Source organism: Ochotona princeps, chromosome 17, assembly GCF_030435755.1.
Source record: "Ochotona princeps isolate mOchPri1 chromosome 17, mOchPri1.hap1, whole genome shotgun sequence".
In the NCBI taxonomy this organism is placed as follows: Eukaryota; Metazoa; Chordata; class Mammalia; order Lagomorpha; family Ochotonidae; genus Ochotona; species Ochotona princeps.
Window position 1 is genome coordinate 10,467,927 of NC_080848.1, and position 22,529 is coordinate 10,490,455.

Below are 22,529 nucleotides of genomic sequence, written 5' to 3' on the forward strand. Positions count from 1 at the left end.
TGCAAGCACACAGTGCAGGCGGCGTGCCCTGGCATTGACATGTCTAAGTTTCTCTTGTTTTGGGGTCTTGAGATTGGCTGTGGATTGAGTTCTCCGTGGTGAACAGAAGCATTTTGATGGCTTACTCAGGGCCAGTCCTGGTTCCTCACGCCTCCGTTGACTTGAGCTGTGGTCGGTTTCACACTGTTCCAGCAGGTGGCTCGAGAGCCTTGAGATGCCATGTTGCTGCAGCTCACAGCCTCAGGAAATGCCCTGCAACAGGTCTGCGGCCTAGAGCTGTGCCTCGGGTCTCTGTTGGGATGACACCCAGGAACTGCTGAGTGGAGGAATGCCTAGGACCCTGAAAAATCAAGAGTGTCCTCCCAGAGAAATCCCACTTTCTGTCCCTTGTGGTTTTTGAATTGTGTTCTAAAGGGATGACACCTGTTGCCCTCACTGGTGTTTCTAAAGTAGCTTGTGAATACTGTGAGTCAAATGAATTCTTGGGGTTGGAATGCCACCCCCAAAGGTGAATTTGTGTTGGAAGAAGCATCCCGACTTGTCACATGCTATAAAGCATGTTGTTACTCTTCTGCATTAGGGTGGATCGCTCTCCAAGGTGGCCGAGCGTGCTTGAGCCGGTCCTTGTGTCTTTCAGCCAAGCAACCTCAGAAGTCGAGTTTGGGCTCGGATCCATGCTTCCAGAGCCTTTCCGTGGTAGCTCAGTGGTTCCGTATCTGTTCAGTTCAGCCCAAAAACCAAAGCTGGTCTCAGCCCTAGCATCCAATGGTTCTATTAGTTTGTTACAAAAGATGGATTTTCTTTTCTGTTTCAAGTCAGTGTCAGTAACAGGGTCCTTCAGAAATCTTTTTATCAGCTTTTTTCATTCTCACACCCTGGCATAATGACACGGGGTCTTACGTAAGCCCAGGCGCCTCACCAGGCTGCTTATAACAATTCCAGGGGAACAGATAAATGTGTGATGATGTGCTGATATCCTGAAATATGAGCCGTGCTCTTTGTAGGATCGGATATTGGTTTTCGTGGTTTGTTGACCTGGCCCAGGGACATCTTGCTGAAACAGCTCGAAACTTCCCACCTTGCCTTTTATTTTTGTTCTAAATTTCCCTGGTATGGTGGCGACATCTGAGCATTGAATCCCAAAGACTGCAGCCCCCAGGCAGAGGCCAAGACCTCTGCAACCACTGGGGGTGACAATGCACAGCATTCTCCCAAGGGGAGGGAATAAAAGTTGGCCTTGTGTGGAGTAGGAGTCTTGGTTGGGCAGCGCCCTTCGGAGGAGCAGCCCCCAGGGAGGGGAGGGAAGGTGAGGCGGGGCTGTGAAGTGTGACTTTCACACTCCACACCCTTGCGCTTTAGCTGGCGGTCATCATGTCACACATGCACAAAACAAGAATCCAGGTCTCATATAATGCTGTCTCCGTGGTGGTACTTAATATCCCCCCCCCCACACACACACACCATGCCCTGTGCTCAAGCTCAGGATGTTCAAATAAGCTTCCCAGCTGGAGACACCCCCCCCCCACCCCATCACATATCAAGTCCCTGTGTCTGCTGTGTCCTTTCTTTTTCTTTTTTTTTTTTAAAGAAAAATTTGTTTTTATTAAAGATTTATTATTTACTTATTTATTGGAAAGGCACATATACAGAGAGAAGGAAATACAGAGAGAAAGATTTTCCATCTGCAGATTCACTCCCCAAGTGGCCCCAACAGCCAGAGCTGAGCCAATCTGAACCCAGAGCCTCCTCTGGGTCTCCCATACAGGTACAGTGTCCCAAGACTTTGGGCCATCCTCCACTGTTTTCCCAGGCCACAGGCAGGGAGCTCGAAGGGAAGTGGAGCAGCCAAAGACCCAAATCAATGCCCTTATAGGATCCCAGCGTATGTAAGGCCAGGATTTAACCACTAGGCTATCACACCAAGCCCTGAAAGGTTTATTTTTATTGGAAAGACAGATTTACAGAGAGAAGGAGAGACAGAATCGGCTATGTGCTGGTTAACTCCCCCAGATGACCACAATGCCCATAACTGGGCTGGTTCAAAGCCAGGACCCAGGAGTTTCTTCCGGGTGTCCCATGTGGGTGCACGGGCCCAAGGATTTGAGCCATCCTCTGCTGCCTTCAGAGGCTCATTAGCAGGTAACTGAATTGGAAGTGTAGCAGCCACAACTCACACTGGGTAATGTCATGTTTTCAGACTTTTTTTTAAGCATCCATCTTATTGGCATTTAATGCTTTCACATGTGTGTGATTGTTCTTACCATCCACGCCCAGGAATGAAAGAATACAGCCTCGAGCAGGCACTTGAGTTCTTTCTCCTGGTTTCAGGCTTGTGCCCATGCCTCCTGCTCCTCGCCTTGCCGCCCACAGCGTAAGAGGGAAGTGATGGTCACTTGCCTGCAAACTCTGTGTACAGCCTTGCGAGCCTCAAAACTTTGTCATCTGTCAGGGGTTTTCTTTGCTCACTTTGATCCCCAGCATGCATTTGATTAATCTCATTTTAATGATGCCAAAATGTGGGCTCAGATCAGTCCACTGTCCCAGGTTGCAGAGTGGGTCCAAGACAGAATCAGGATGCCAGCTCCATGGTGTCTCCACCAGGGCCTGCTGTGAACAATTATCACCTCTGCAGAGAACCAGGTAACAGTCAGGCCCCGGGAGCCTGGGCTACTTCTGTCTCACTCCTCCCTAATCTGTGACATGCTGGCTCCTCACCTAGTACATGTAGTACATGTAGTAGGGATTGGGTTTGGCTGGGAGGGTTCAGCAGTTGCTCCCTACCACGTCTCTGTCCACAAACAGGAAGGTGGGTGGGCAGTTCATATTTCACATACTGTTTCTTGGGTGCCTCTTTCATCGGTCCATTCAAAATTGCATTTTCTTACATTTTGCTTTTCTCAAAAATCATGCAGTGCTAGCTCTCACAGGCAGTGTCCCCAGGGACTTCCCATTAGGCCCTACCCCTTAAAAGTGCCACTACCTCTTAACATCGCCATACCAGGATCCAAACTTCCACCATAGTTGCCTAGCTGGGAAGGGAGGTGGCTACTCAGACCATCTCTGATCACAGTAGGAAGGGTTTTTGAAAACCGTTTATCGCTTGGAGTTCTGAGCTTAACACTTTGAGTCTAGTTCTTTCTGTGGGCCAGGTGGATGTGTAAGGTGTTACAGATGCTTAGCCATGATGCTTAGCCATCATGCTTAGGATTGGACTGCTTTTTTGTTTTTATGTCTTAAATGCAATTATTTATTCATTGGAAAGGCAAACTTACAGAGACAGAAAGATCTTCTGTCCACTAGTTCACTGCTCAAATGGCCACAATGGCTGGATCTGAGCTAATCCAAAGCCAGGAGCCAGGAGTTTCTTCAGGGGTCTTCCATGTGGGAACAGGGGTATGGGCACTTGGGCAATCCTTCATTGCCCTCCCAGGCCATAAACAGGGAGCTGGATCAGAAATTAACTAGCTGGGACATGAACCAGCATGGGACTGCCTCTTTCAAGGTCCAGGTTCGAAGCTGTGTTACGTGACTCTTTGTGGGGTCAGTTCCCGGGTTGGCCAAGGTGTGAACACGTGGCCCTGTTCGGTGTCCCTGCGTCCATTCTGCAATTCAGCTGAGCCTGAGATTGTGCAGGGCCATAAATCACACAGCAGTTCGCGTGCATTTGAGGAGTGGGGACTAGGAGAGCTGCACTCCCAGACAGCTTTCAACAACAGAGATGACCATTTGGGGTGACTGTGCGGTGTCAGATGCATGCTCTTAGCCTGTGACATGAAGCTGTACCTGATGGTGAAGGCCTGTAATGATGACTCCCACACTCCAGAACGACAATAGAGTTTTACCAAGTCGGAGCATAGTGGTCCCTAGCTTTCCACATCTGAGCACGGCTTAAGCAGTGCCACTGTTTCTGTCAGACTTCTGTGACTCATCTTCCTGAAGACCGAAGTCTAGAGACAGTGGCTTTTGCCACCACTCCATCCCCCTTCTAAAATCACAGCAAGGCCTAATTTGTTAGAGCTGCTCACCTGTTAAAGATGCAGGGGCCGATGCCGGGTGGAACAGAACAAGTACAGACCTGTGGTATTCCGAGCCTGATCTACAAGCTGAGATTCGGTATCCTCATGTGTCAATGTCATCCTGGCTCGATCACTGTTGAGCGTTGGAAACAAATAGCACACCCTTCATTGGCACCTTGTACTAATGGGCAGTCGATAAAGCAGGGAAGTATTGTCTTTGAGATTAGAGATCGGGGATGGAGTGTGTTTGCAAAACACGAGCTGGAACTTGGCAAGAAATTACTATGAAGGACGATCAAGGGAACCAATCTCCGCAGACAGTGTGGTAGCCTGGCACCTTGTAGAGCAGGTGTCCATGGAGAGCCTTTGCCACATATGGTTCCCAGGACTTATCATATGTGTGCATGGGAGCAGCGTTTGTATGAGAACCTGCAATGACTTCAAAGCAGCCTGGGTCCAGGGCTCCCTTCTGCCTCTCCCAGCTGAAAAACCATTTGCTGCTGGCTCGAGCCAGCAGACCCTCTGCTTGGTCAGCCACAGCAGCAGGACAAGGCCTAGTCCTTGTGGGACAGCCCCAGAGCCCTTGAGTGTCTCAGCTTCTGGCCCGGAGTGTCCCGCCACCCCCAGCATTGTGGGTCATTCCACAGTAACGCTGTCTTGGTGAGCCACTGGAATAATCAATGAGTCCGCTAAGCCCTCTGGGGGCTGCCGGTGAATCAGCCTCAAGCCACCTCACCCCCCTCTCATCTTGACCGAGCAAGGAGCACTCCCAGCCAGGGCTGACGCACGTCTGGCTAATGGTTTTTCTGTGTCAGCCATTGACCTTGATCCACTTCCTGTGTATTACCTGAGGGTGTGGGAGGGCCGTGGCAGCCCTGACTCCTCTGCCAGCCAGCCACCCCACCCCACCCCACCCCACAGTACCCTGGAAGGGGGTACCTAGCCCTGAAGTGTGGATCAGCACTTCTGTGAGAGCTTAATGTGAAATCTCACATAAGATCAACCTTTTTTTTTAAGTGACGTGTCTTAAACAGTTCATTGGCATCTAGAACATTTATCACGTTACACAACTACCATATCTTCTCCAAAACACCTTGGTCGCCCAATGGGAGATGCCAGAGCAGTGCTGCCATTATCACAGTGCACCACACACTGGGTGCTGATCACCTCACAAAATTGAGCTGGAGTTAGGGTTGGTGTCTTCAGATTCCCGTTCCGGGTCTCGATCCTTGGCCCACTGGTAGCCATCCTGTCATCACGGTCCTGTGCCCGTCTGTTTCTGAGCCCAGATTTCCCTTTTCTGCTAGAGCGTTGGCTCTGTTGGATGTGGGCCCAACCTGATGACCTGTGTGGAACCCCCATTTCCTACAGTAGCTACTGTTCTGAGGTCCTGGGGTGGGGATCCGACTGCACCCTCTGAGGGGCTAGGGACAAGCTCGGCTTCTGACACTTTTGGTGCAGTTTTGGGACTTAGATCCTGTTCGTGCCTGAATACTATTCCACTGTGTGGAAGCCTTGTTGTTGTTGTTTAATTTTGAACACCAAGCACAGAGCACCTTGTTGTAACATTCACCCCTGCTGAACAGACACACGCCTTGTCCCAGGCACCGATCTGCATGAGGCCGGCCTTGCTCTCTCGGGCAAGAGCTTGCAAAGCTCCAATCTGGAAGCTTCTTCCCATTATCCTGTTTCCTATAAGAGCACTCATCCGTATGAGCGGAAGCCAGAGCAGTTCTGGGCCCTCGGGAGGCTGTCCACACTTCTGAAGCAGACCATCATTGTATAAATGGATTTTCTCCTTGATCTGCCTCTCTGCACTTTCTCCTCCTGTCCTCAGCACCGGCCCCTCCTCTCAGGCACGCATGTGCACACACGTGCATATAGTGCCATAAAAAAAATGTTTAAAAGACAGACCCTTCTAGGCAGGGACGGGAAGCCCGGCCCTTTGAAAAGCCCCGGCCAGCTGCTGGCTCCCATTGTCATGGTTACTGGTCTGGTCCCTGGGGCTGGTTGTGGACTAGCGGCTGTCAGAGCTTTCTCACACTCCCCTCCCTGCACCTGCTTCCAGTAGGAGCAAGGCACCTTCAGAATTGCGTGTCCTGCTAGCTCTGGAAACAGCTGTCTTTGGCTCTTATATGTGTCACCTGCTCCCTTAATCTGAAACATGTTTCTCTCTCCTATGTGTAAGGTCTACGGGCCTCCCCACAGGCCTGAGCATTTGTGGGAACAATTCAGTGTTAGCGTTAGCTTGTGGCATGCTCAGCCCCTTTCTGCCCATGCCAGAGGCCTCATGGCAGTTGCACTGTGTGTGTATTTGAGGGGAAAGGGGCCTGCTGCCCCTGCAGGAAGGACTCTGCCCAGGTCACAGAGTCCCACCCCCAACACTGAGCAAACTCAGCCCCTCCCTGCACCAAGCGCCACTCCCTCCACCTCCAGCGGATTGGTTTGGCCACTTTGGAAGTCTACTGGGGAAGAAATAAGTGCTGGCTCCTGGGATTTTCTGAGACAGGATAGAGTTCCTGTTGTGTGGCCATGACCCCGTGTTACCATTTCTGGTTAAGACTTGTGGCTTGTCGCACCTGGGGCTGGAAGGCACCGGTATACAATTAGTGGAGTGGGGTGGCAAGGGCCTTGCCATGCCACAGGTGCCTCGGCTCCCCTCACGGTGGGGCATGGGCAGCTGGGGTTTTGTAAAACTTCCAGGTGATGGTAAAGTTCAGCTTTTAAAGGAGACAGAGACAGAGGCCTCCAGAGCTGGGGTCTGCCCTGAGAGAGGAGAGCAAAGACACAGGTGATGTCTTCCTCTGCAGGCAGTTAGGACATGCCCAAAGTCCAGCCCAGTGGGGCTTCAGTGCCACTGAGTTCTGATCAGACAGAATGGGAAGCCACTCTGGTGCTCCCCCGTGGGTAGCGGCCAGACCACACACCAGCCACCCTGGGGAGAAGCAATGTTCATAGGAACAGAGAGCCTCTTCTTGCCTCTCGTTGTCTTCCTCGCTTCCCAGGCCCATGTGGTGTTTTTCCTTCTCTGCGGGAGGTGCTTGTGGAATTGTCTGCCAGCTGGCAGGCTGTAGTTGGAGGGGGCTGTGGGCACAGGCCGGCTGTGGCACTGACCTCTCCTTGTCTGTGTGCTTTACAGTACAAAATTGGACAGCTGTACATGATCAGCAAGCACAGCCACGAGCAGAGTGACCGCGGCGAAGGGGTGGAGGTCGTGCAGAATGAGCCCTTCGAGGATCCGCACCACGGCAACGGCCAGTTCACAGAGAAGCGCGTATACCTCAACAGGTGAGTCCTGGCAGCCACGCATGTGCAGACACCTGCTGCCCCCGACCGTGACCCTGCTGTGCAGTTGAAGTACAAGGCAGTGCACATCCGGGAGGAGAAGGGCACCTGGAAAGTTGCTGGGCGCACCTGCACATGCAACAGCAGGAGCCTTCACCTCTGCTTGCCCAGTACTTGATGACACATTAGGAGGGACTCAGACCTTAAGAATCCAGGGAGGTTGTCTTTCCCCTCCACTGGTGTTGGCTGTGGGAAAGAGGTAGTTCTGCCTACAAATCGGACACAGGTGGTTCTGCCTGTGGTTTTTTAAAATTATTATTGTTATTATTTGAGAATCAAAGAGACAGCGACAGGCAGATAACTCCCATTTACTGGTTTTCTACCCAAAATGAACAGAAGTCGGAAGTCTTGAAGGCCAAGACTGCAATACAGGTCTTCCCCAGGAATGATAAGAACCCAGTTAATGGCATCGTCACTAATGTCACCTAGGGCCAGCCCTGGAACATCAGCAGCCAGAGTCAAGTGTCACCCAAAGCTACTCAGGTGCAGGAGGTGTACATTTTTTTTAAAGGTTAAAAAAAAAAATCTATGTATTTGTTTTTATGGGGAAGGCAGATATACATAGATAAGGAGATACAGAGAGAAAGATCTTCTGTCCACTGGCTCACTCCCTAAGTGGCTGCAATGGCTGGAGCTGAGCTGATCCAAAGCTAGGAGCTTCTTCCAGGTCCCAAGGCTTTGGGCCAACCTCGACTGCTTTCCTAGGCCACAAGCAGGGAGCTGAATGGGAAGTGGAGTAAGATGCCAGGACCTAAACATGTATTTTTATGGAAAGACAAAGTTACAGAGAGAAGAAGAGACAGAGAGAGAGGTCTTCTATCCACTGGTTCACTTCCCAAATGATTACAATGGCTGCAAGTGAATCGATCTAAAGCCAAGAGCCGGGAAGTTTATTCCAGGTCTCCACATTGAGTGCAGGGTCCCAAGGACCAGGTCTCCCACATGAATGCAGAAGCCCAAGGACCGGGGTGCCCTCTGCTGCTTCCCCAGGCCATAAACAGGGAGCTAGATTGGAAATAGAGCAACTGGGACTCTAACCGAGGCTCATTTGGGATGCTAACACCATAGGTGGAAGCTTAGCGTACTATGCCACAGTACCAGCCTCTGTCTTAACTGCTGGGCGATAAGACACTCCATTCCCTACCAAGAAAGCATTCCAGTAGCTACAAAGGAAGTGACAAAGCAGCCACCTGTGAACAAAATGAGGTGTGATGGCCATCGCCTAGGCAATAATAGCCCCATCCTCCCCAAGGTGAGACTCAACACTCTGCTTCCTCAGAGGTAAAGCATGGAGAGCCGTGATCTGGCGCTATTGGAAGCCACCACATCCGCATGGCGAGATGTCCTCTTTAACCTCATGGATGGCCAGAGCTGGTCTGATCTTCCTCCCCATCCGTTTCACCACTCTAACCCATCCTCCTTGCAGTCCTCTGCAGTTGGGACCTTAAGTTCAGCAAGTATCCCCAACACAACAGCTGGGCAGTGCCCACAGTATATGTTCACTGTGAATACTGAACCATGATCCGAGCCTTGGCCTTGATCAGAGGTTTCCAAGACAGGCTGTATCTGGATTCCATCAGTCTCACATTGCATTCACTCTCCTGCAGGCCCAAGGGCACTGTTCCTTCTCGGTGGGAGACTTTGGGGCCTGTCCTTGGACTGAGTGGAAGTCTGCAGACCAGTATCCTGACAGGGAAGTTCCTGGCGGGATTAACGCCATGCCTTGTGTGCAGGGGTATTTCAGTTTTTATTTGAGATGCAGAACAGAGAGGGAGAGAGAAAGACACATACATAGAATGTTGCCAGTCCTGTCTTCCCTCCTCAAATGCCAGCCCAGGGAGAAATGGGATGGGGCTGAAGCTAGGACCAGGTCTCCCATGTGAGTGGCAGGAACCCCAATCTTGAACTGTCATTGCTTCTTCCCAGGGGCTGCATTAGCCAGAATTTGGAGTCGGGAGCCAGGACTGGAAAACAAATACAGACACTTGCATGTGGAACTTGGATGCTTTTGATCATGAGGCTGGGTACCAAACCAATGCGTTGTGGTCTGGGTGAGGGTGCATACCAGGGAGTTCCTGAGTCACGATGAAATGCAAATGAGATCAATTCCATTCATCTGTTAGTAGCTGTGAATTCTCAGAACTTGGAGCTGGCTCAGCCTCCAGCCAGCTGTTGATTTGCTAGAGGAGCTAGCTCCAAAGCTGGCCTGGAGACAGTCTCCTTCCAGAAACAGATTTAGTATGCAGCTGTGGCATTCTTAGCATGGAGGGGGTGAAGGAGTAGGTTTGCCCTCTGGGATCACCTCTGTCAAGCCAGAAGGCAGGGGGAGTGCAGGAAAGGAGAAACTTTGTAAAATTCCATTTCTGAGTGGATGACTACATTCTCCTAGGTTGGTGCCTGGGGAGTGCTCCCCAGGCACCAAAATCAAGAAGAAAAACAATTCCAAAACTTTATAACTTTTCTTGAAACAGAATGAGAAGTGTCCAGCTGTCTCTTTCATGTCTGTTTTCTCTATCAGAATATACGGTATTTATTTTAAAGGAGAATCACAAACGTTAGGAAGAGGGAATTTTGTTATAAATAGAGTATGTGCAGTTCCAGTAACACTAACTAAAATGATTAATGGGGACCCTCCCCCACTTCCTATGACAAACACGGGATGAAATACAACGTGAAGCTGGGCTCAGAACAAAGCAAAGGACCTCCTCAGGTGCAAGAGATAAAGATAGGGTCCAGTCAGCATGGCAGGCAGGCCAGCTTGTGCCACGGAAGCCAGGAGACGGCTGCACAGACCATGCCTGACGCCCCGTGGCTGGGTGGGGCATGCTAGTAAGGCGACAGGAAGTGTGGCCTTGGGCCCACATATGTGGGAAGCTGGAAATGAAAATCAAGCCTAAAAATAGGTTTTGACCATCCAGGGCTGGAAGAGGTTATTACTCAGAGACCTGCGTTAAAAGAACTACTTCAAAGATGTACTTTAAGAAAGAGGAAGTTGAGAGGCTGGCATTGGGGTGCAGCAAGTTAAGCTGCTGCTTGCAACTCCAGCATCCAAAATGAAGTGTTGGTTGGAGTCTCAGCTGCCCCACTTCCAATCCAGCTCCCTGTTAATGTGCCTGGGAGAGCAGCAGCAGATGGCCCAAGAGCCTACCTGGGAAATCAGGAAAGAATTTCAGGCTCTTGAAATTCCCACTCTCTTCTCACTCTCGTTTTCTCTGTGTCTTCTTTCTGTTGTTCTTTCTAATTGATTTTTTTTTCAAAACTGGTGAAATTGCATAGATTTTCATGGTAAGTTGAAATAAAGTCACTTTTCCAGCTACCATTACAACTAGGGATGACCATACGATCTAGCCAATGAGATGTAAAGTTTCTTCCTTGGTAAAAAGAGACAAATGTCCAAGAAGATTTTTTTTCCTAGTCATGAGAATCATATTCAGTTTATTAAAAAAGAGGGAGGGAAGGGGCGTGTCTGCTGGAAAGAATGAATAGTGCCTACCACATGAATCTAAATAACGAAACTGAGCCATAACAGTACAACAAGCAAACTTACAAAACAGACTTAATTAAGAACACAGGCATGGTGACCTTAAATAAAACATTAGCAAATCCAAAACCCCAGAGAATAATAATAATAATAAATAACTCATGACCAAATCAGATTATCCCTGAAATTTATTCAATTAACATTGAACAAATCTTTCTGTGTATCTGACCACAGTTAATTCAGGAATACAAGTGATCACCTCTACTATCTAATGTTATACGAAGGGCCAAGCCAATGTAATGAAACAAAGAAAAAGTTGTGATTTTTTTTTAAAGATTTTTTATTTTTATTACAAAGTCATATACAGAGAGAGGAGGAGAGACCGAGAGGAAGATCTTCCATCTGATGTTTCATTCCCCAAGTGAGCCGCAACGGCCGGTGCTGCGCCGATCCGAAGCCGGGAACCTGGAACCTCTTCCAGGTCTCCCACGCGGGTGCAGGGTCCCAATGCATTGGGCCGTCCTCGACTGCTTTTTCCCAGGCCACAAGCAGGGAGCTGGATGGGAAGTGGAGCTGGCGGGATTAGAACCGGCGCCCATATGGGATCCCGGGGCGTTCGAGGCGAAGACTTTAGCCGCTAGGCTATGCCGCCGGGCCCAAAAGTTGTGATTTGTAGACAATATCTGATAAAAATCTGATAATTTCAGACAAATGTATCAGATAAATATCTGATAAAAAAAATTCAGACTTTCCAGGCTGCTGTTTATATCAGAATTAAAATTTGTCAAGATAGCTGGTTGTGAATTCCTATGTAGAAATGAGCAGCCTCGTTATACAGCATCTACAGTAATTTTCAGTATACATCAAGAAAATGTTGTTTTAAGAAATTACAATTTCCAGGCCTCGCACAGTAGCCTAGCAGCTAAAGTCCTCACCTTGCGTGCACCGGGATCCCATGTGGGCACCAGTTCTAATCCGGGTAGCCTTGCTTCCCATCTAGTTCCTTGATTGTGGGCCGGGAAAGCAGTGGAGGACGGCCCAAAGTGTTGGGACCTTGTACCTGCGTGGGAGACCCAGAAGAGGCTCCTTGCTCCTGGCTTCGGATCAGCTCAGCTCTGGCTGTTGCAGCCACTTAGGGAGTGAATTGTTGGACGGAAGATCTTCCTCTCTGTCCCTCCTCCTTTCTGTGTATCTGATTTTCCAATAAAACTAAAATAAATCCTTAAAAACAAAAAAGAAAATACAATTTCCACAGAAAAAGAAGATTCAAAGGATCCAATAGTAAACCTACAAGACATGCACCATCTTTCTAGAGAAAAGTGTGAAACATTTGTATCAGACATTTTGAAGGTTCTAGACGGAGGGTGAAGTATACTATATTCATGGATGGGAAATGCTGTATTATAAGTTGCCATCAATTCCCAAACTATTCTCTAAATTTATGCAAATATAATTAAAATCCCAACAATATTCTTCTAAACAGAGCTGGAGAAGTTAATCCGAAAATCAATATGAACAATTTTGAAACAAGGAGTGACTAGGAATGGCTTACCTTCCCAGATATTGTGACTTTATATAGGGATTGGAATTAGGTAGATAAACTCTTGAGACAAAATATCCCCCAAATAGACCCGAGTGGTTATCAGTGCTTGATATTTAACCATGGTGGCATAAAAAATTTAGAAAAATAAATTCTTCATTATGTGATGACTGTGTGTTTAATTAGGAAACAGCTAGACCTATGCTGATTTGACATATTAAAAATAAATTCCAGATTAATTAAAGGCATAAATGTGAAAAAATTAGAAGAAAATATAAAAAAGTCTATCTACAGATTAAAAATATAGATAAGTAATTTTATTATTTGGAGAGTAGGATATGACTGAGTAAAGCATAAAGAAATGAATTGATGACTTTGACTACATTAAAAGTGATAGCCTCTTCATAATGGGAGACATAAAAATATGGGAAAAAAAACCTTTCCATAGCAAAACACATCAAAATTAAAAGATCCATCTCTACCTGACTGAGAATACCTGCAATATACAGACCAAGAATTGGTATTCAGATGTTTTTTAAAGCTCTCTTGTAGATCAATTTTTTAATTTGAAAAAATGTAGACAACTGTCAAAAGATCAGAAAGGTATTTAATAAGAAATTCACAGAAGAAGAAACACAAGTGGCCAACGTACATATAAAAAGCCACCTCTCAAAGAACGTGTTTTCTTTCACGCATACTGTCAAAAGCAAAAAGCTCAAGGGTTCAGAAGGATGTGAATGAGTAAATAGTAACTTATATCCAATGTTGGCAAGAGGTTTAAACTGATACTGTCTTTCTAGAGAACAACTGATGATAATTAAACAAGTTGGAAAAAAATATATATATATACATACATGCACACACACACACACGCCCTCCACCTAACAGTAATATTTATATGTAGTACCCTGAAGAAATGCTAGCACTGTGTAGAAGTGCAAGACACATGTACTAGGACATTAATTCTACAAGAAATGGAAAATAAATGGAAACAACCCAGATATGTGCTAATGGAATTTCATTATGGTATTTACATAATGGAAAATTCCAAAGCTGTTCAGCTTAATGAGCCAGATATAAATTTCCATGGTGTTCTATAATATGCAATGGGCAAATAGCAAAAGGCAAACAAAAGTGTATGTATACATACAAGGGGATAGCATGATGCCTTTTATATAAAGTTTTAAAATAATACAGAACTGGGCCTGGCATGATGGCTCAATGACCAAATCCTTACCTTCCAAGTGCCAGGATCCCATATGGGCACTGGTTCGGGCCCCGGCTGTGCTGCTTCCCATCTAGCTCCATGTTTATGGCTTTGGAAAGCAGTGAAGGATGGCCCAAAGCCTTGGGATCGTGCTCTCACATGGGAGTCCTAGAGGAGACACCTGGCTCCTGGCTTCAGATCAGCTCAGCTCTGGCCATTGTGGCCATTTGGGGAGTGAACTGGCAAGTGAACTGGCCATTGTGGCCATTTGGGGAGTGAACTCTTTCTCTCTATAAATCTGATCTACCTGCCTTTCTAATAATATTTTTATTTATTCATTTTATTTACTCATTTATTTAATGAATGTTAAAGTAATATAGAACTATGCCACAGTATATATATTGTTTGCAGATAAACAACATGGATAAGCCGCCCTCAAACCCTTGTTTGCTTTTGAGGCAAGATGGGAATGTGTTGGCATATCAGGGAATCGGTATTCCTGCATCTGTAGCATTGCATGTCCATCATTTTTTGGAAAAGAAATGAAGATTATCTCTAATATTGGAAAATGTTGATTTGTTAGATCTGAGGTAATGTTAAAATTCATAGAGATAGGGCTTGGCAGCGTGGCCTAGTGGCTAAGGTCCTCGCCTTGATCCCATATGGCTGCTGGTTCTAATCCCGGCAGCTCCACTTCCTCTCTATCCCTCCTCCTCTCAGTATATCTGACTTTGTAATAAAAATAAAATAAATCTTTAAAAAAAAAAATTCATAGAGATGTATTCAAAACTGATCAATTTTGCTATAATTTAGGAATGAAATTTGAAACCTGGTTTATAATTCTCAGTAGTAGAAACATGATTATTATTTTCCATAATCATATTTTAAAAGTAAACTTGGTGATGAAATGCACCCTGTTTGCTGTAAAACTAGGGTGGATTAATGGTTGATGAAATAATGTCAAAAGTGCATAGAATAGTGTTAACTAAGAGAAGTAGTTGAAATAATGGACTGAGGAATAATGGAATGTAGAAGTTTGAACCCTGGCCTATTACATTTTTAAAATATTATTTATTTCTTTATTTGAAAGACAGAGTAAGGGGGAATAGAGAGATAGACCATCTGTTTGCTTCCCAACTGCCCTCAACAATCAGGGCTGGGCCAGGTTGAAGCCAGGAACCAGCCACTCCATCTGAGTCTCCTCCAGGGGTGGCAGCAAAATGTGGGCTACCTTCTGCCTTCCCAGGTGTTACTACCAGGGAGGGAAGCATTTAGAACTGGACCAACAACTCCCATATAAGATGTCAGTGCTGTGAGCAGCAGCTTAACCCTCTGTGCCGCAATACCAGCCCCTGGCCTGTAAGAATTTAAAAACCAGTATCTGACTAAATATCCAGAAGCTGTCTTTTTCTAACTCTTTAAAGCATCACAGTTGCAAGACAGTGAGTTTGAAGGCTTGAGGAAGGTTCAGAAAAACATCAATAGAGGGCCCAGCAGCGTGGCCTAGCGGCTAAAGTCCTCGCCTTGAATGCACTGGGATCCCATATGAACTGGTTCTAATCCTGGCAGCTCCACTTCCCATCCAGCTCCTGCTTGTGGCATGGGAAGGCAGTCAAGGATGGCCCAAAGCTTTGGGACCCTACACCTGCATGGGAGACCCGGAAGAGGTTCCTGGTTCCCGGCTTCAGATCTTGCCTAAGTTTCTATCAGTCAGAAAATAACTGGAGTGTTCCTATCTCTTTCTGGATGGCACACATTCAAGTAGATACTCCCAGAATTCTAAGTTGAAAACACTAGAAACTAAGTGATATAAAGAATGACCAAGTAACTCAGGAGGTATAACCCAGAAAGGCTGACCTAGGGGTGTGTCATGGTGCTGTTAGGTGGAGAAGAATGGGACCTATGTGTGCTTAGAGACCCTAGCAGGGCCAATGAACCAAGAACAGTGAGAAGGAATGCCAGGAGAAAGACTGAGTGTAAGGAAGACATTTCTAAGCACACAGGCCTTGGCAAGTGCGCTGAGGTACCTTACCATTAATATGCTGTTGATGGGATTACTTGAACAAGAGTGAGACCCTCAGTTGTCAGAGGTCCTGAAGAAGATCCAGAAACCAAACAGGTAGTTAAACATATTCCATGGCTGCTTCAGCTGGGCAAGTGGGGAGGTGCTTTTCTTCTCTAATTTCCTTTCCTCTGAGTGTATGTTAGATATTACCCTGACTCCTCCTGATGAGTAACCAGTGAGGCACACAGGAAGAAGTATGTTTAGTTCCCTGTACACAGGCTAACACCATTTTATCATGTCAGAGGTTTTTGGCTTATTTGGAAGAGTATAGGTACACATCTTACACCAGAGAGATCATGGTTCAGCAAGAGAGAAAAGATGTATACATGACAACCATGAGTTAAAAAGATGAATTCCCATAACCTTAAAAGAAAACCAAACCCATTCTCATGTAGTCGCATCCCAGAGCCACTGCGAGTTGCCCTGTATGCTCATGGGTCTGGTCTTGAGATGGCCATGGAGGAGTTCATCAGTGTTTGTTACAGGCTATGCCATACAGATTACATGGGTTTGGGAGGAAATCTTAATCTGTGTTTTGAAATATACAGAGACAGTTGGAGGGGCCAAGGGGAACTTGACCTTGGGGCTTGGGTGGAAGGAGTTCCCAGCCACATGGTGGCTGCTGGGAGTACCTAAGCCAGCTCGGACTCAAGGCTTGGGGCCCTAGCCTCAGCCACCACTGCTGAGCAGTGAGCAAGTCTTGGCCTTGCCTAGGCCCAAGAGTTTTTTCCCTTCACAGTAAGCACACTGTGAAGGGATCCCTCGGGAGCTTAGGTCAGTCCCTGGTTCTGACCGCTGGCGGCCCAGCAGCAAGCTCTGGGGTCCTGGGGGTGTGGAATTACTGCCTAGGGACATCCATGGATAAGGTCACTATGCGTGTAGCTGACAAATGAATCTTAAGAGACCCCAACTACAGGGCCACTGTACTTGCTGGTAAGCGAGTGGTTTGGAGGTGAGAGACCAGAAGCTCTATATGAGTCTGACTGATACACTAGCCCACACAGCATGGAACATTGCTGACCACCACATGCCAGTTCACACAAAAGCTGGGGCTGGGGACCTGTCTAGCAGGCCTAGATCCTAGTACCTGACTGAATGTTAGATCAGGGGATGGGTCACATTAGACAGGGCCATGACACTAACCAGCATGAAAGACAACCAGGTCCGGGATAGATTCTGTGGGGGATATGTGGGCCCAACCCTATAGAAATACAAGTCCTGCTGATTAGCTCAAGAGCTGGGGTGGAGATGGGCTAAGCTAGGTGTGACCATGGGACCTGCCATCACTTACGGGTACAGGGACCAAGAATAGTCTGGGTAGATCCAGGCTGCAGCACCCGTATGTGCATCCCACAACAGGGTGTGGGGTGGGCCAGGCTGTAACATTCCCCAGCTCATATAAAGTCAAGATGGAGGGGCAGGCTATGCTGAGCAAGGGCCTAACACCCACTGGCATGCATGGGATCTGGTTCTTGGAGTGGGCTGAGTGGGGAACGTGGAAAACTCCCCTAGTGGGTCATAACTCCCACTCATGAACACATGGTCCATGCCTGGGGTTGGGTAAGCAGGACCAGGTAGCCCCAACTGTTGGCTAACGTGTGGGTTCGTTTTGGAAGGGGGTGGATTTGGCAGGGCCTGGCAAATGTTAGCTCACTGGCAAGTGTAGAAACCAGGCTGGAGTGCAGGTCATGCTGGGCTAGGCTGCCATACCTCGTGGTTTGCATGAGCCAGGGATGAGAGCAGACTGAGTTGGGGCTTGGGGCAGGCTGGGTCAGACCAGGCTGCAGCATTCAAAGGCAATGGCTATGACAGGTGAGGGACTATGCCAAGCTGGGTCAGAGCAACCACTGGCACGCATGGGATCTATGGCTGGGAACAGGCCTGGTTGGGGAGCTAAAGGGACACCCTGGCTGGGTTGTGGTTCCCATTGGTGAGCACGGGGGCTAGAATAGGGGCTGCATACCAGTCTGGATATAGCTGCAGTGCCCCTTGACACAAGTGTGGGCTGGGGCTGGGGTGTGTCGGACTGGGCTAGACTCCAGCACCCACTGGTCCTCGTGAGAACCAGGGCAGGTGTAGGACAGGCTAGGCTAGGTCTGTGCCATGTGTGAAGCTGTGTCTGGGTGTGGACCAGACTTGGCTGGGCTGTAACACCAAACAATAAAAACTGGAATGGGTTGAAGATCAGTCAGGAAAGGCCACTGTTCTGCTAGAACAGGAGGTGGACTAAATAGGGCTGGCCCACGGACTCACTGATAGGTGTAAGATCTGGCATTGAGAGAGGTTCTGATGGAGGAACCTGGGCAACTCCTCTGGCAGGACATAGTCCCTGCAGGTAAGTGCAAGAACCATGATAGGGAGCAGACCAGATTTGGCCAGGGAACGGGTACCTACCAGCATACATTTGACACAGGTCGGGGGCAAACCAGGCAGGGCCAGTTCACATCACCCACTGGTGAATCTGAGTGCCAGAACGGAGTGTAGGTTGGGCTGAGTTCGGTCGCAAGACTTGTCAGTTCACATGAGGGTTGGGACTGGAGGCCAGCTAGGCTGGGCTAGGCTGTAACCCCCACCAGCAGGAGCTGGAATTGGGGATGGGCCGGGCCCAGCCAGGCTAAACACCCACTGGCAAATGCCAAGGCAAGGTGGACCATGCCAGACTAGGCCACAGACCCAACCAGCACACAAGAGACCCTGGGGGAAGGGGGAAAAGCCGATGGGGGGTGGTGCTGCGTGGGTCTCCCAGGCTGAACCACCACTCCCACTGGAGAGCACAAGCTGGGATGGAGGCAGACCAAACCAAACAGGGCTACAACACCTGTTGGCCTCATGTGAGCTGGATCAGGGAAAAGCCAGGTGGGGTTTACTGTTCCTTCTGGTGCATACGTAAGCCAGAGTAGGTGAGGGTTGGTTGAGCTTTGCCACAGCATCAGCTGGCAGATGCTTGAATGGGGGGCCAATTCTGTCAAGTTAACCTGCAGAACTACCTGGAGAGTGCACGATCCGGAAGTGGGAATGGGCCCAGTAGGGAAGCAGTGGGCACCTCCCTCTTGGGTTGCCACTCCCACTGGTGAGCATGAGAACCAGGACTGGGGCAGGCATGGCTAGACAAAGAGTGGCGCTCACCGGCTGTATGTGGGCTGAATAGTGGGGCTGGTTGGGTTGAACTAGGCTTCAGTGCCTATCAACATATATGAGAGCTGAATGTGATGTAGGACAGACTGGACCAGTCTGCTGTACACACTGGTAAGCACGGGAACCAGGGCAGGGGGCGGGTTTGGTGGGGGTTATTGTGGGTCGCGCTCCCACTGGTTTGGGTGAGGGTCGAGTGTGTGGTGGGCAGAATCAAGTTGGGCTCCAACACTCATTGGTTTGTTAGAAGACAGGAGTGGAGGCAGAACTGATCCAGCAGTTGCAACCACCAGCATATATGCATGTTGATTTGGGTGATGGACTATGCCAGACCCCATATTGGCAAGCATATACAAGAATCAGGTCTGGGATCACCTCAGATGAAGTTTCTTTGGGGATACCCCCAACTGAATTGCTGGACCCATAACCCCATCCATGAAGAGAATTGCAGGTTCCATGGTCTGACCATGGAGTGCATGTGTCAAGGCTGGGCCTCTTCAGTCGCTCAGATGGAACAGTGGATAGCAGGCATATCCAGGTGCTCATGGAGGATATGGCAGTACATTAAAGTCTGCAGAGGATACCTGGTGCCACAAGAGAGGACAGAACAAATTGATCAACTACCCCACCCCTGTGTTAGCAGTGAAAATCTGGGCAAATGGAGACTCTAAGGTAGACTACGTTAACTAGTAGATTCTGGAGCGATTTCGTTGTGCTTGTAATGACAAGAATGGCAGTAATTCAGAACTGTTACTATTGAAACCTCTTGAGCAGGACCTTCAGAGCATGCCCCACATTAGGGTTCCTGGGGTGCTGTTGGGTGGCTGTCCTCCATTCCAGGGTGCAGAGGCATTTGGGAGGCTGGGTGTGGCTTCTCTGCTTGTCTCCACCCTCTCCCCAGATACAGGAAGGAAAAAAAAGAGAATGTGGAAATGGTGATCTCACCCACCTTCCTGCAGCCCTTGACCCTTATCACCCTAATAAACTATCATCAAAAAATATATATAATTAGTAATTTTTTAAAAAAAGAACTATACAGAGAGAGATCCCCCATGTACTGGTTTGCTTCCTCAGATTCCATTAACAGTCAGGGACCCTAGGGACTCAAATCTGGTTCTCCCACATGGGTAGCAAGAACCTAAATGCTTAAGCCATTACCTGCTACTTGCCCAGGGACACTGGACTCAGAGTGGAGCGAGGCCTGAAACGCAGGTACAGCAATATGCTACACAGGTATCCCAGCTGCCATCCTAACCACTTTGCCCAATACCCACCCCTGGAGGGCATCTTTTGTCCTTGTCTTCTGGTCAAAGTCTGATCCAGTACTGGTTGGTTCTAGTGACTGTGAGATCATCTGTCTACCTTGTGAGAGTCCCTGGTTGGGGGTTGTGTGGTCCTGAGAGATGGACTGGCAGTAGCTCCAGTGTTCCCAGTGGCCATGTAATCACTTACGTTATTAGTTGTCATTGTCCCATGGACCTGAATCCAACACTCACAAGCCGGCTAAATACATGGGTTCTCTTCCTTACATTAATCTATATGAGAAACCAAATCACAGTCAGAAACGGCTTTATTGATTTATTCCCCAACGTAACTATTAGAGGCTCTGGAAATACTCAGGGCCTGGGTAATCAGGTAATGTGGAAACCGGAAAACTGCTCAATGGAAAGTGAGATTCAACAATAATTATCATCCCCAAGCAAAGAAAGACAGTGCAAACATCTGTCCCCAGCACTGACCCACTTTAGCAGATGTCTATGTTACCTGTTGGGGCTATGTGGAGGACTCTGTCAAGATCGTGGTTGCCAATACAAGGAAAATGTCCTAATCAGAAAAGACATTTCATAGAATAAATGGACAGGACACAGGGCAGCTCCAGATGTTGAGAATGACCACATCTGCATGTTGAACACTTTGCTCTGTCACCTCAGTTCCACCCCCACACACGCACACACACACTCAGACACACAAACACACACACTCCTGCTGCCTCCAGCCATCACTGCCACAGCTGCTGTGCTGCTCCCTGTGTCTTTCCATCACATAATCTCAAATTCCAAATAGCAGCAGCCCCCTGGGTTCCCAGACCAAGCCCTGATAAGCCGTGGGGATCAGGACTCGCAACCTGTTTTTCAACGGGGGTCACCCCATTTTACACGGCCACCAGCCAGGCCTGTGGGTCGCCGTCTCTCCACGTGGTCACCACCAATGCTTGCGGTGCTTTCTGGTTGCAGCCATGTAGTGAGTATAAAGGGGTACCCCCTGGTGGCTTTGATGGGCACTCTCTAAGGACTTAAGACACTTCCTGTGGTCTTTGGCTCTTTGTGTGTTGTCTTTGAAAAAGCATCTGTTCAGATCCTGAGCCAGCTTTTTTTTTTTTTTTAATGGATGCATCCTCTGAAAATGCAGTTGATCCCTGTACTACTTACCTGTTAGTTTCCAGACACTGTGAGGCTGCTTTCTCCTCCGGCTTTCCCTGCAGACTGTCTGACACATGGTTGGGTCTGTGATGTGTTTGGGACACTGCATAATCTGTTTGGTGAATCAGTATTAATGCATTGCTCCATTTCCGTTGGTCCCAACAGAATCATGCGTTTGGCTTGTTGATCTTAGCCCTTTGAGCCAGTCAAGTTAACCAAATGTATTTCTAAACTTATCTTCAAGGCTCCTGGCTTCAATTAGCATCCAAGGAAAGAGGCAAATACTAATCCAACACTCAATAGTGCTTCTAAATAAAACCTGTCGCCCAGACAGGTGGGCTTTTCTTCTGTTGCCTTTTACTCTTTCACTTTGTCTGGACATCCTTCCTGTTGCTTCTCACTGAAGCCCATGATGGGAAGGAATGGGGCTGGTGGGATACAGGGGCATCGGGTCTATTTTTAGGCTTGTTTTTCAGCCACAAAGTGTCAGGTTCGTCGCCACACTGCTACTAGATTAATTAGGCTGTGCTGGTAGCTGCCAGTCAAGGAGGGTTGCCAGCTCCTTATGGTGATTCTGCCCAATGCTTCAGTCTGCCCGCCCCGAGAGCACATGTCCCCCGTGAGGCGGCTCTCACCTTCCATCCACTTCCTCCTGGCCTGTAGTGACACTGCACAGCAGAGGGTGAAGCTTCCATATGCCATGAACCCTTTTTTTGCCAGGCATGCAAAACCACCAGCTGGCTCCTTCTCCCACCAAGTCCATTGGCAGGACCTTGTTGCCATGGTGTGGCCATCTCTTCCCTATTTCCTCTTCCTGTTCTCCCAGCTCTCCCAGATCCACCGAGTAAATTAAGGCCATTGCCCATATGTTCCCCAAAGCAGGCTTCATGCGTAGCACTCATGTGGCTTGGGGAACGCCCAGTGCCCAGGTTCCCAGTGACAGGGTAAGTGGCAGAGCCATAGATTCTGACCTCATCCCTGCTTTCCATGTGAGTTTCAGAAACTCTTCATGATCATATTGACTTCTGGTTGGACGTGTACATCTGTTCCAGAAACACTGCTGTGTGCCAGGCACCGTTCCAGGTGCTGAGGATGCAGCTGTGAACAGAACAGAGGTCCCTGCCCTGGTGGGAGTTGCATTCTAGGACAGAGTATGTAAGCTTTGTGTTGTTATTAACATATCATTTTTACAGGAAAAAATATATTCTCGAAGGTGCTCACCTGGGAGCTCCCCAGCACTCTGGCTGTTCTCAGCAATGTGTCTCTAAGTAGGAGGTGATGGTGGTAAGGCCTGTGTTCAAGTTCAAGGACAAGTTCTTCATT

At 48.3% G+C, this 22,529-nt stretch overlaps 1 protein-coding gene across 1 annotated transcript in view; it reads left to right on the top strand.

Annotated features, from left to right (window-relative positions):
- The window catches only part of PITPNC1 (phosphatidylinositol transfer protein cytoplasmic 1), a 231,914-nt gene that overhangs the window by 97,113 nt on the left and 112,272 nt on the right, over nt 1-22,529 (top strand). The window contains exon 2 of the mRNA XM_004592974.2: nt 7,156-7,304. Coding sequence (XP_004593031.1) covers nt 7,156-7,304 — 149 coding nt within the window. The remainder of the gene's footprint in view (nt 1-7,155; nt 7,305-22,529) is intronic.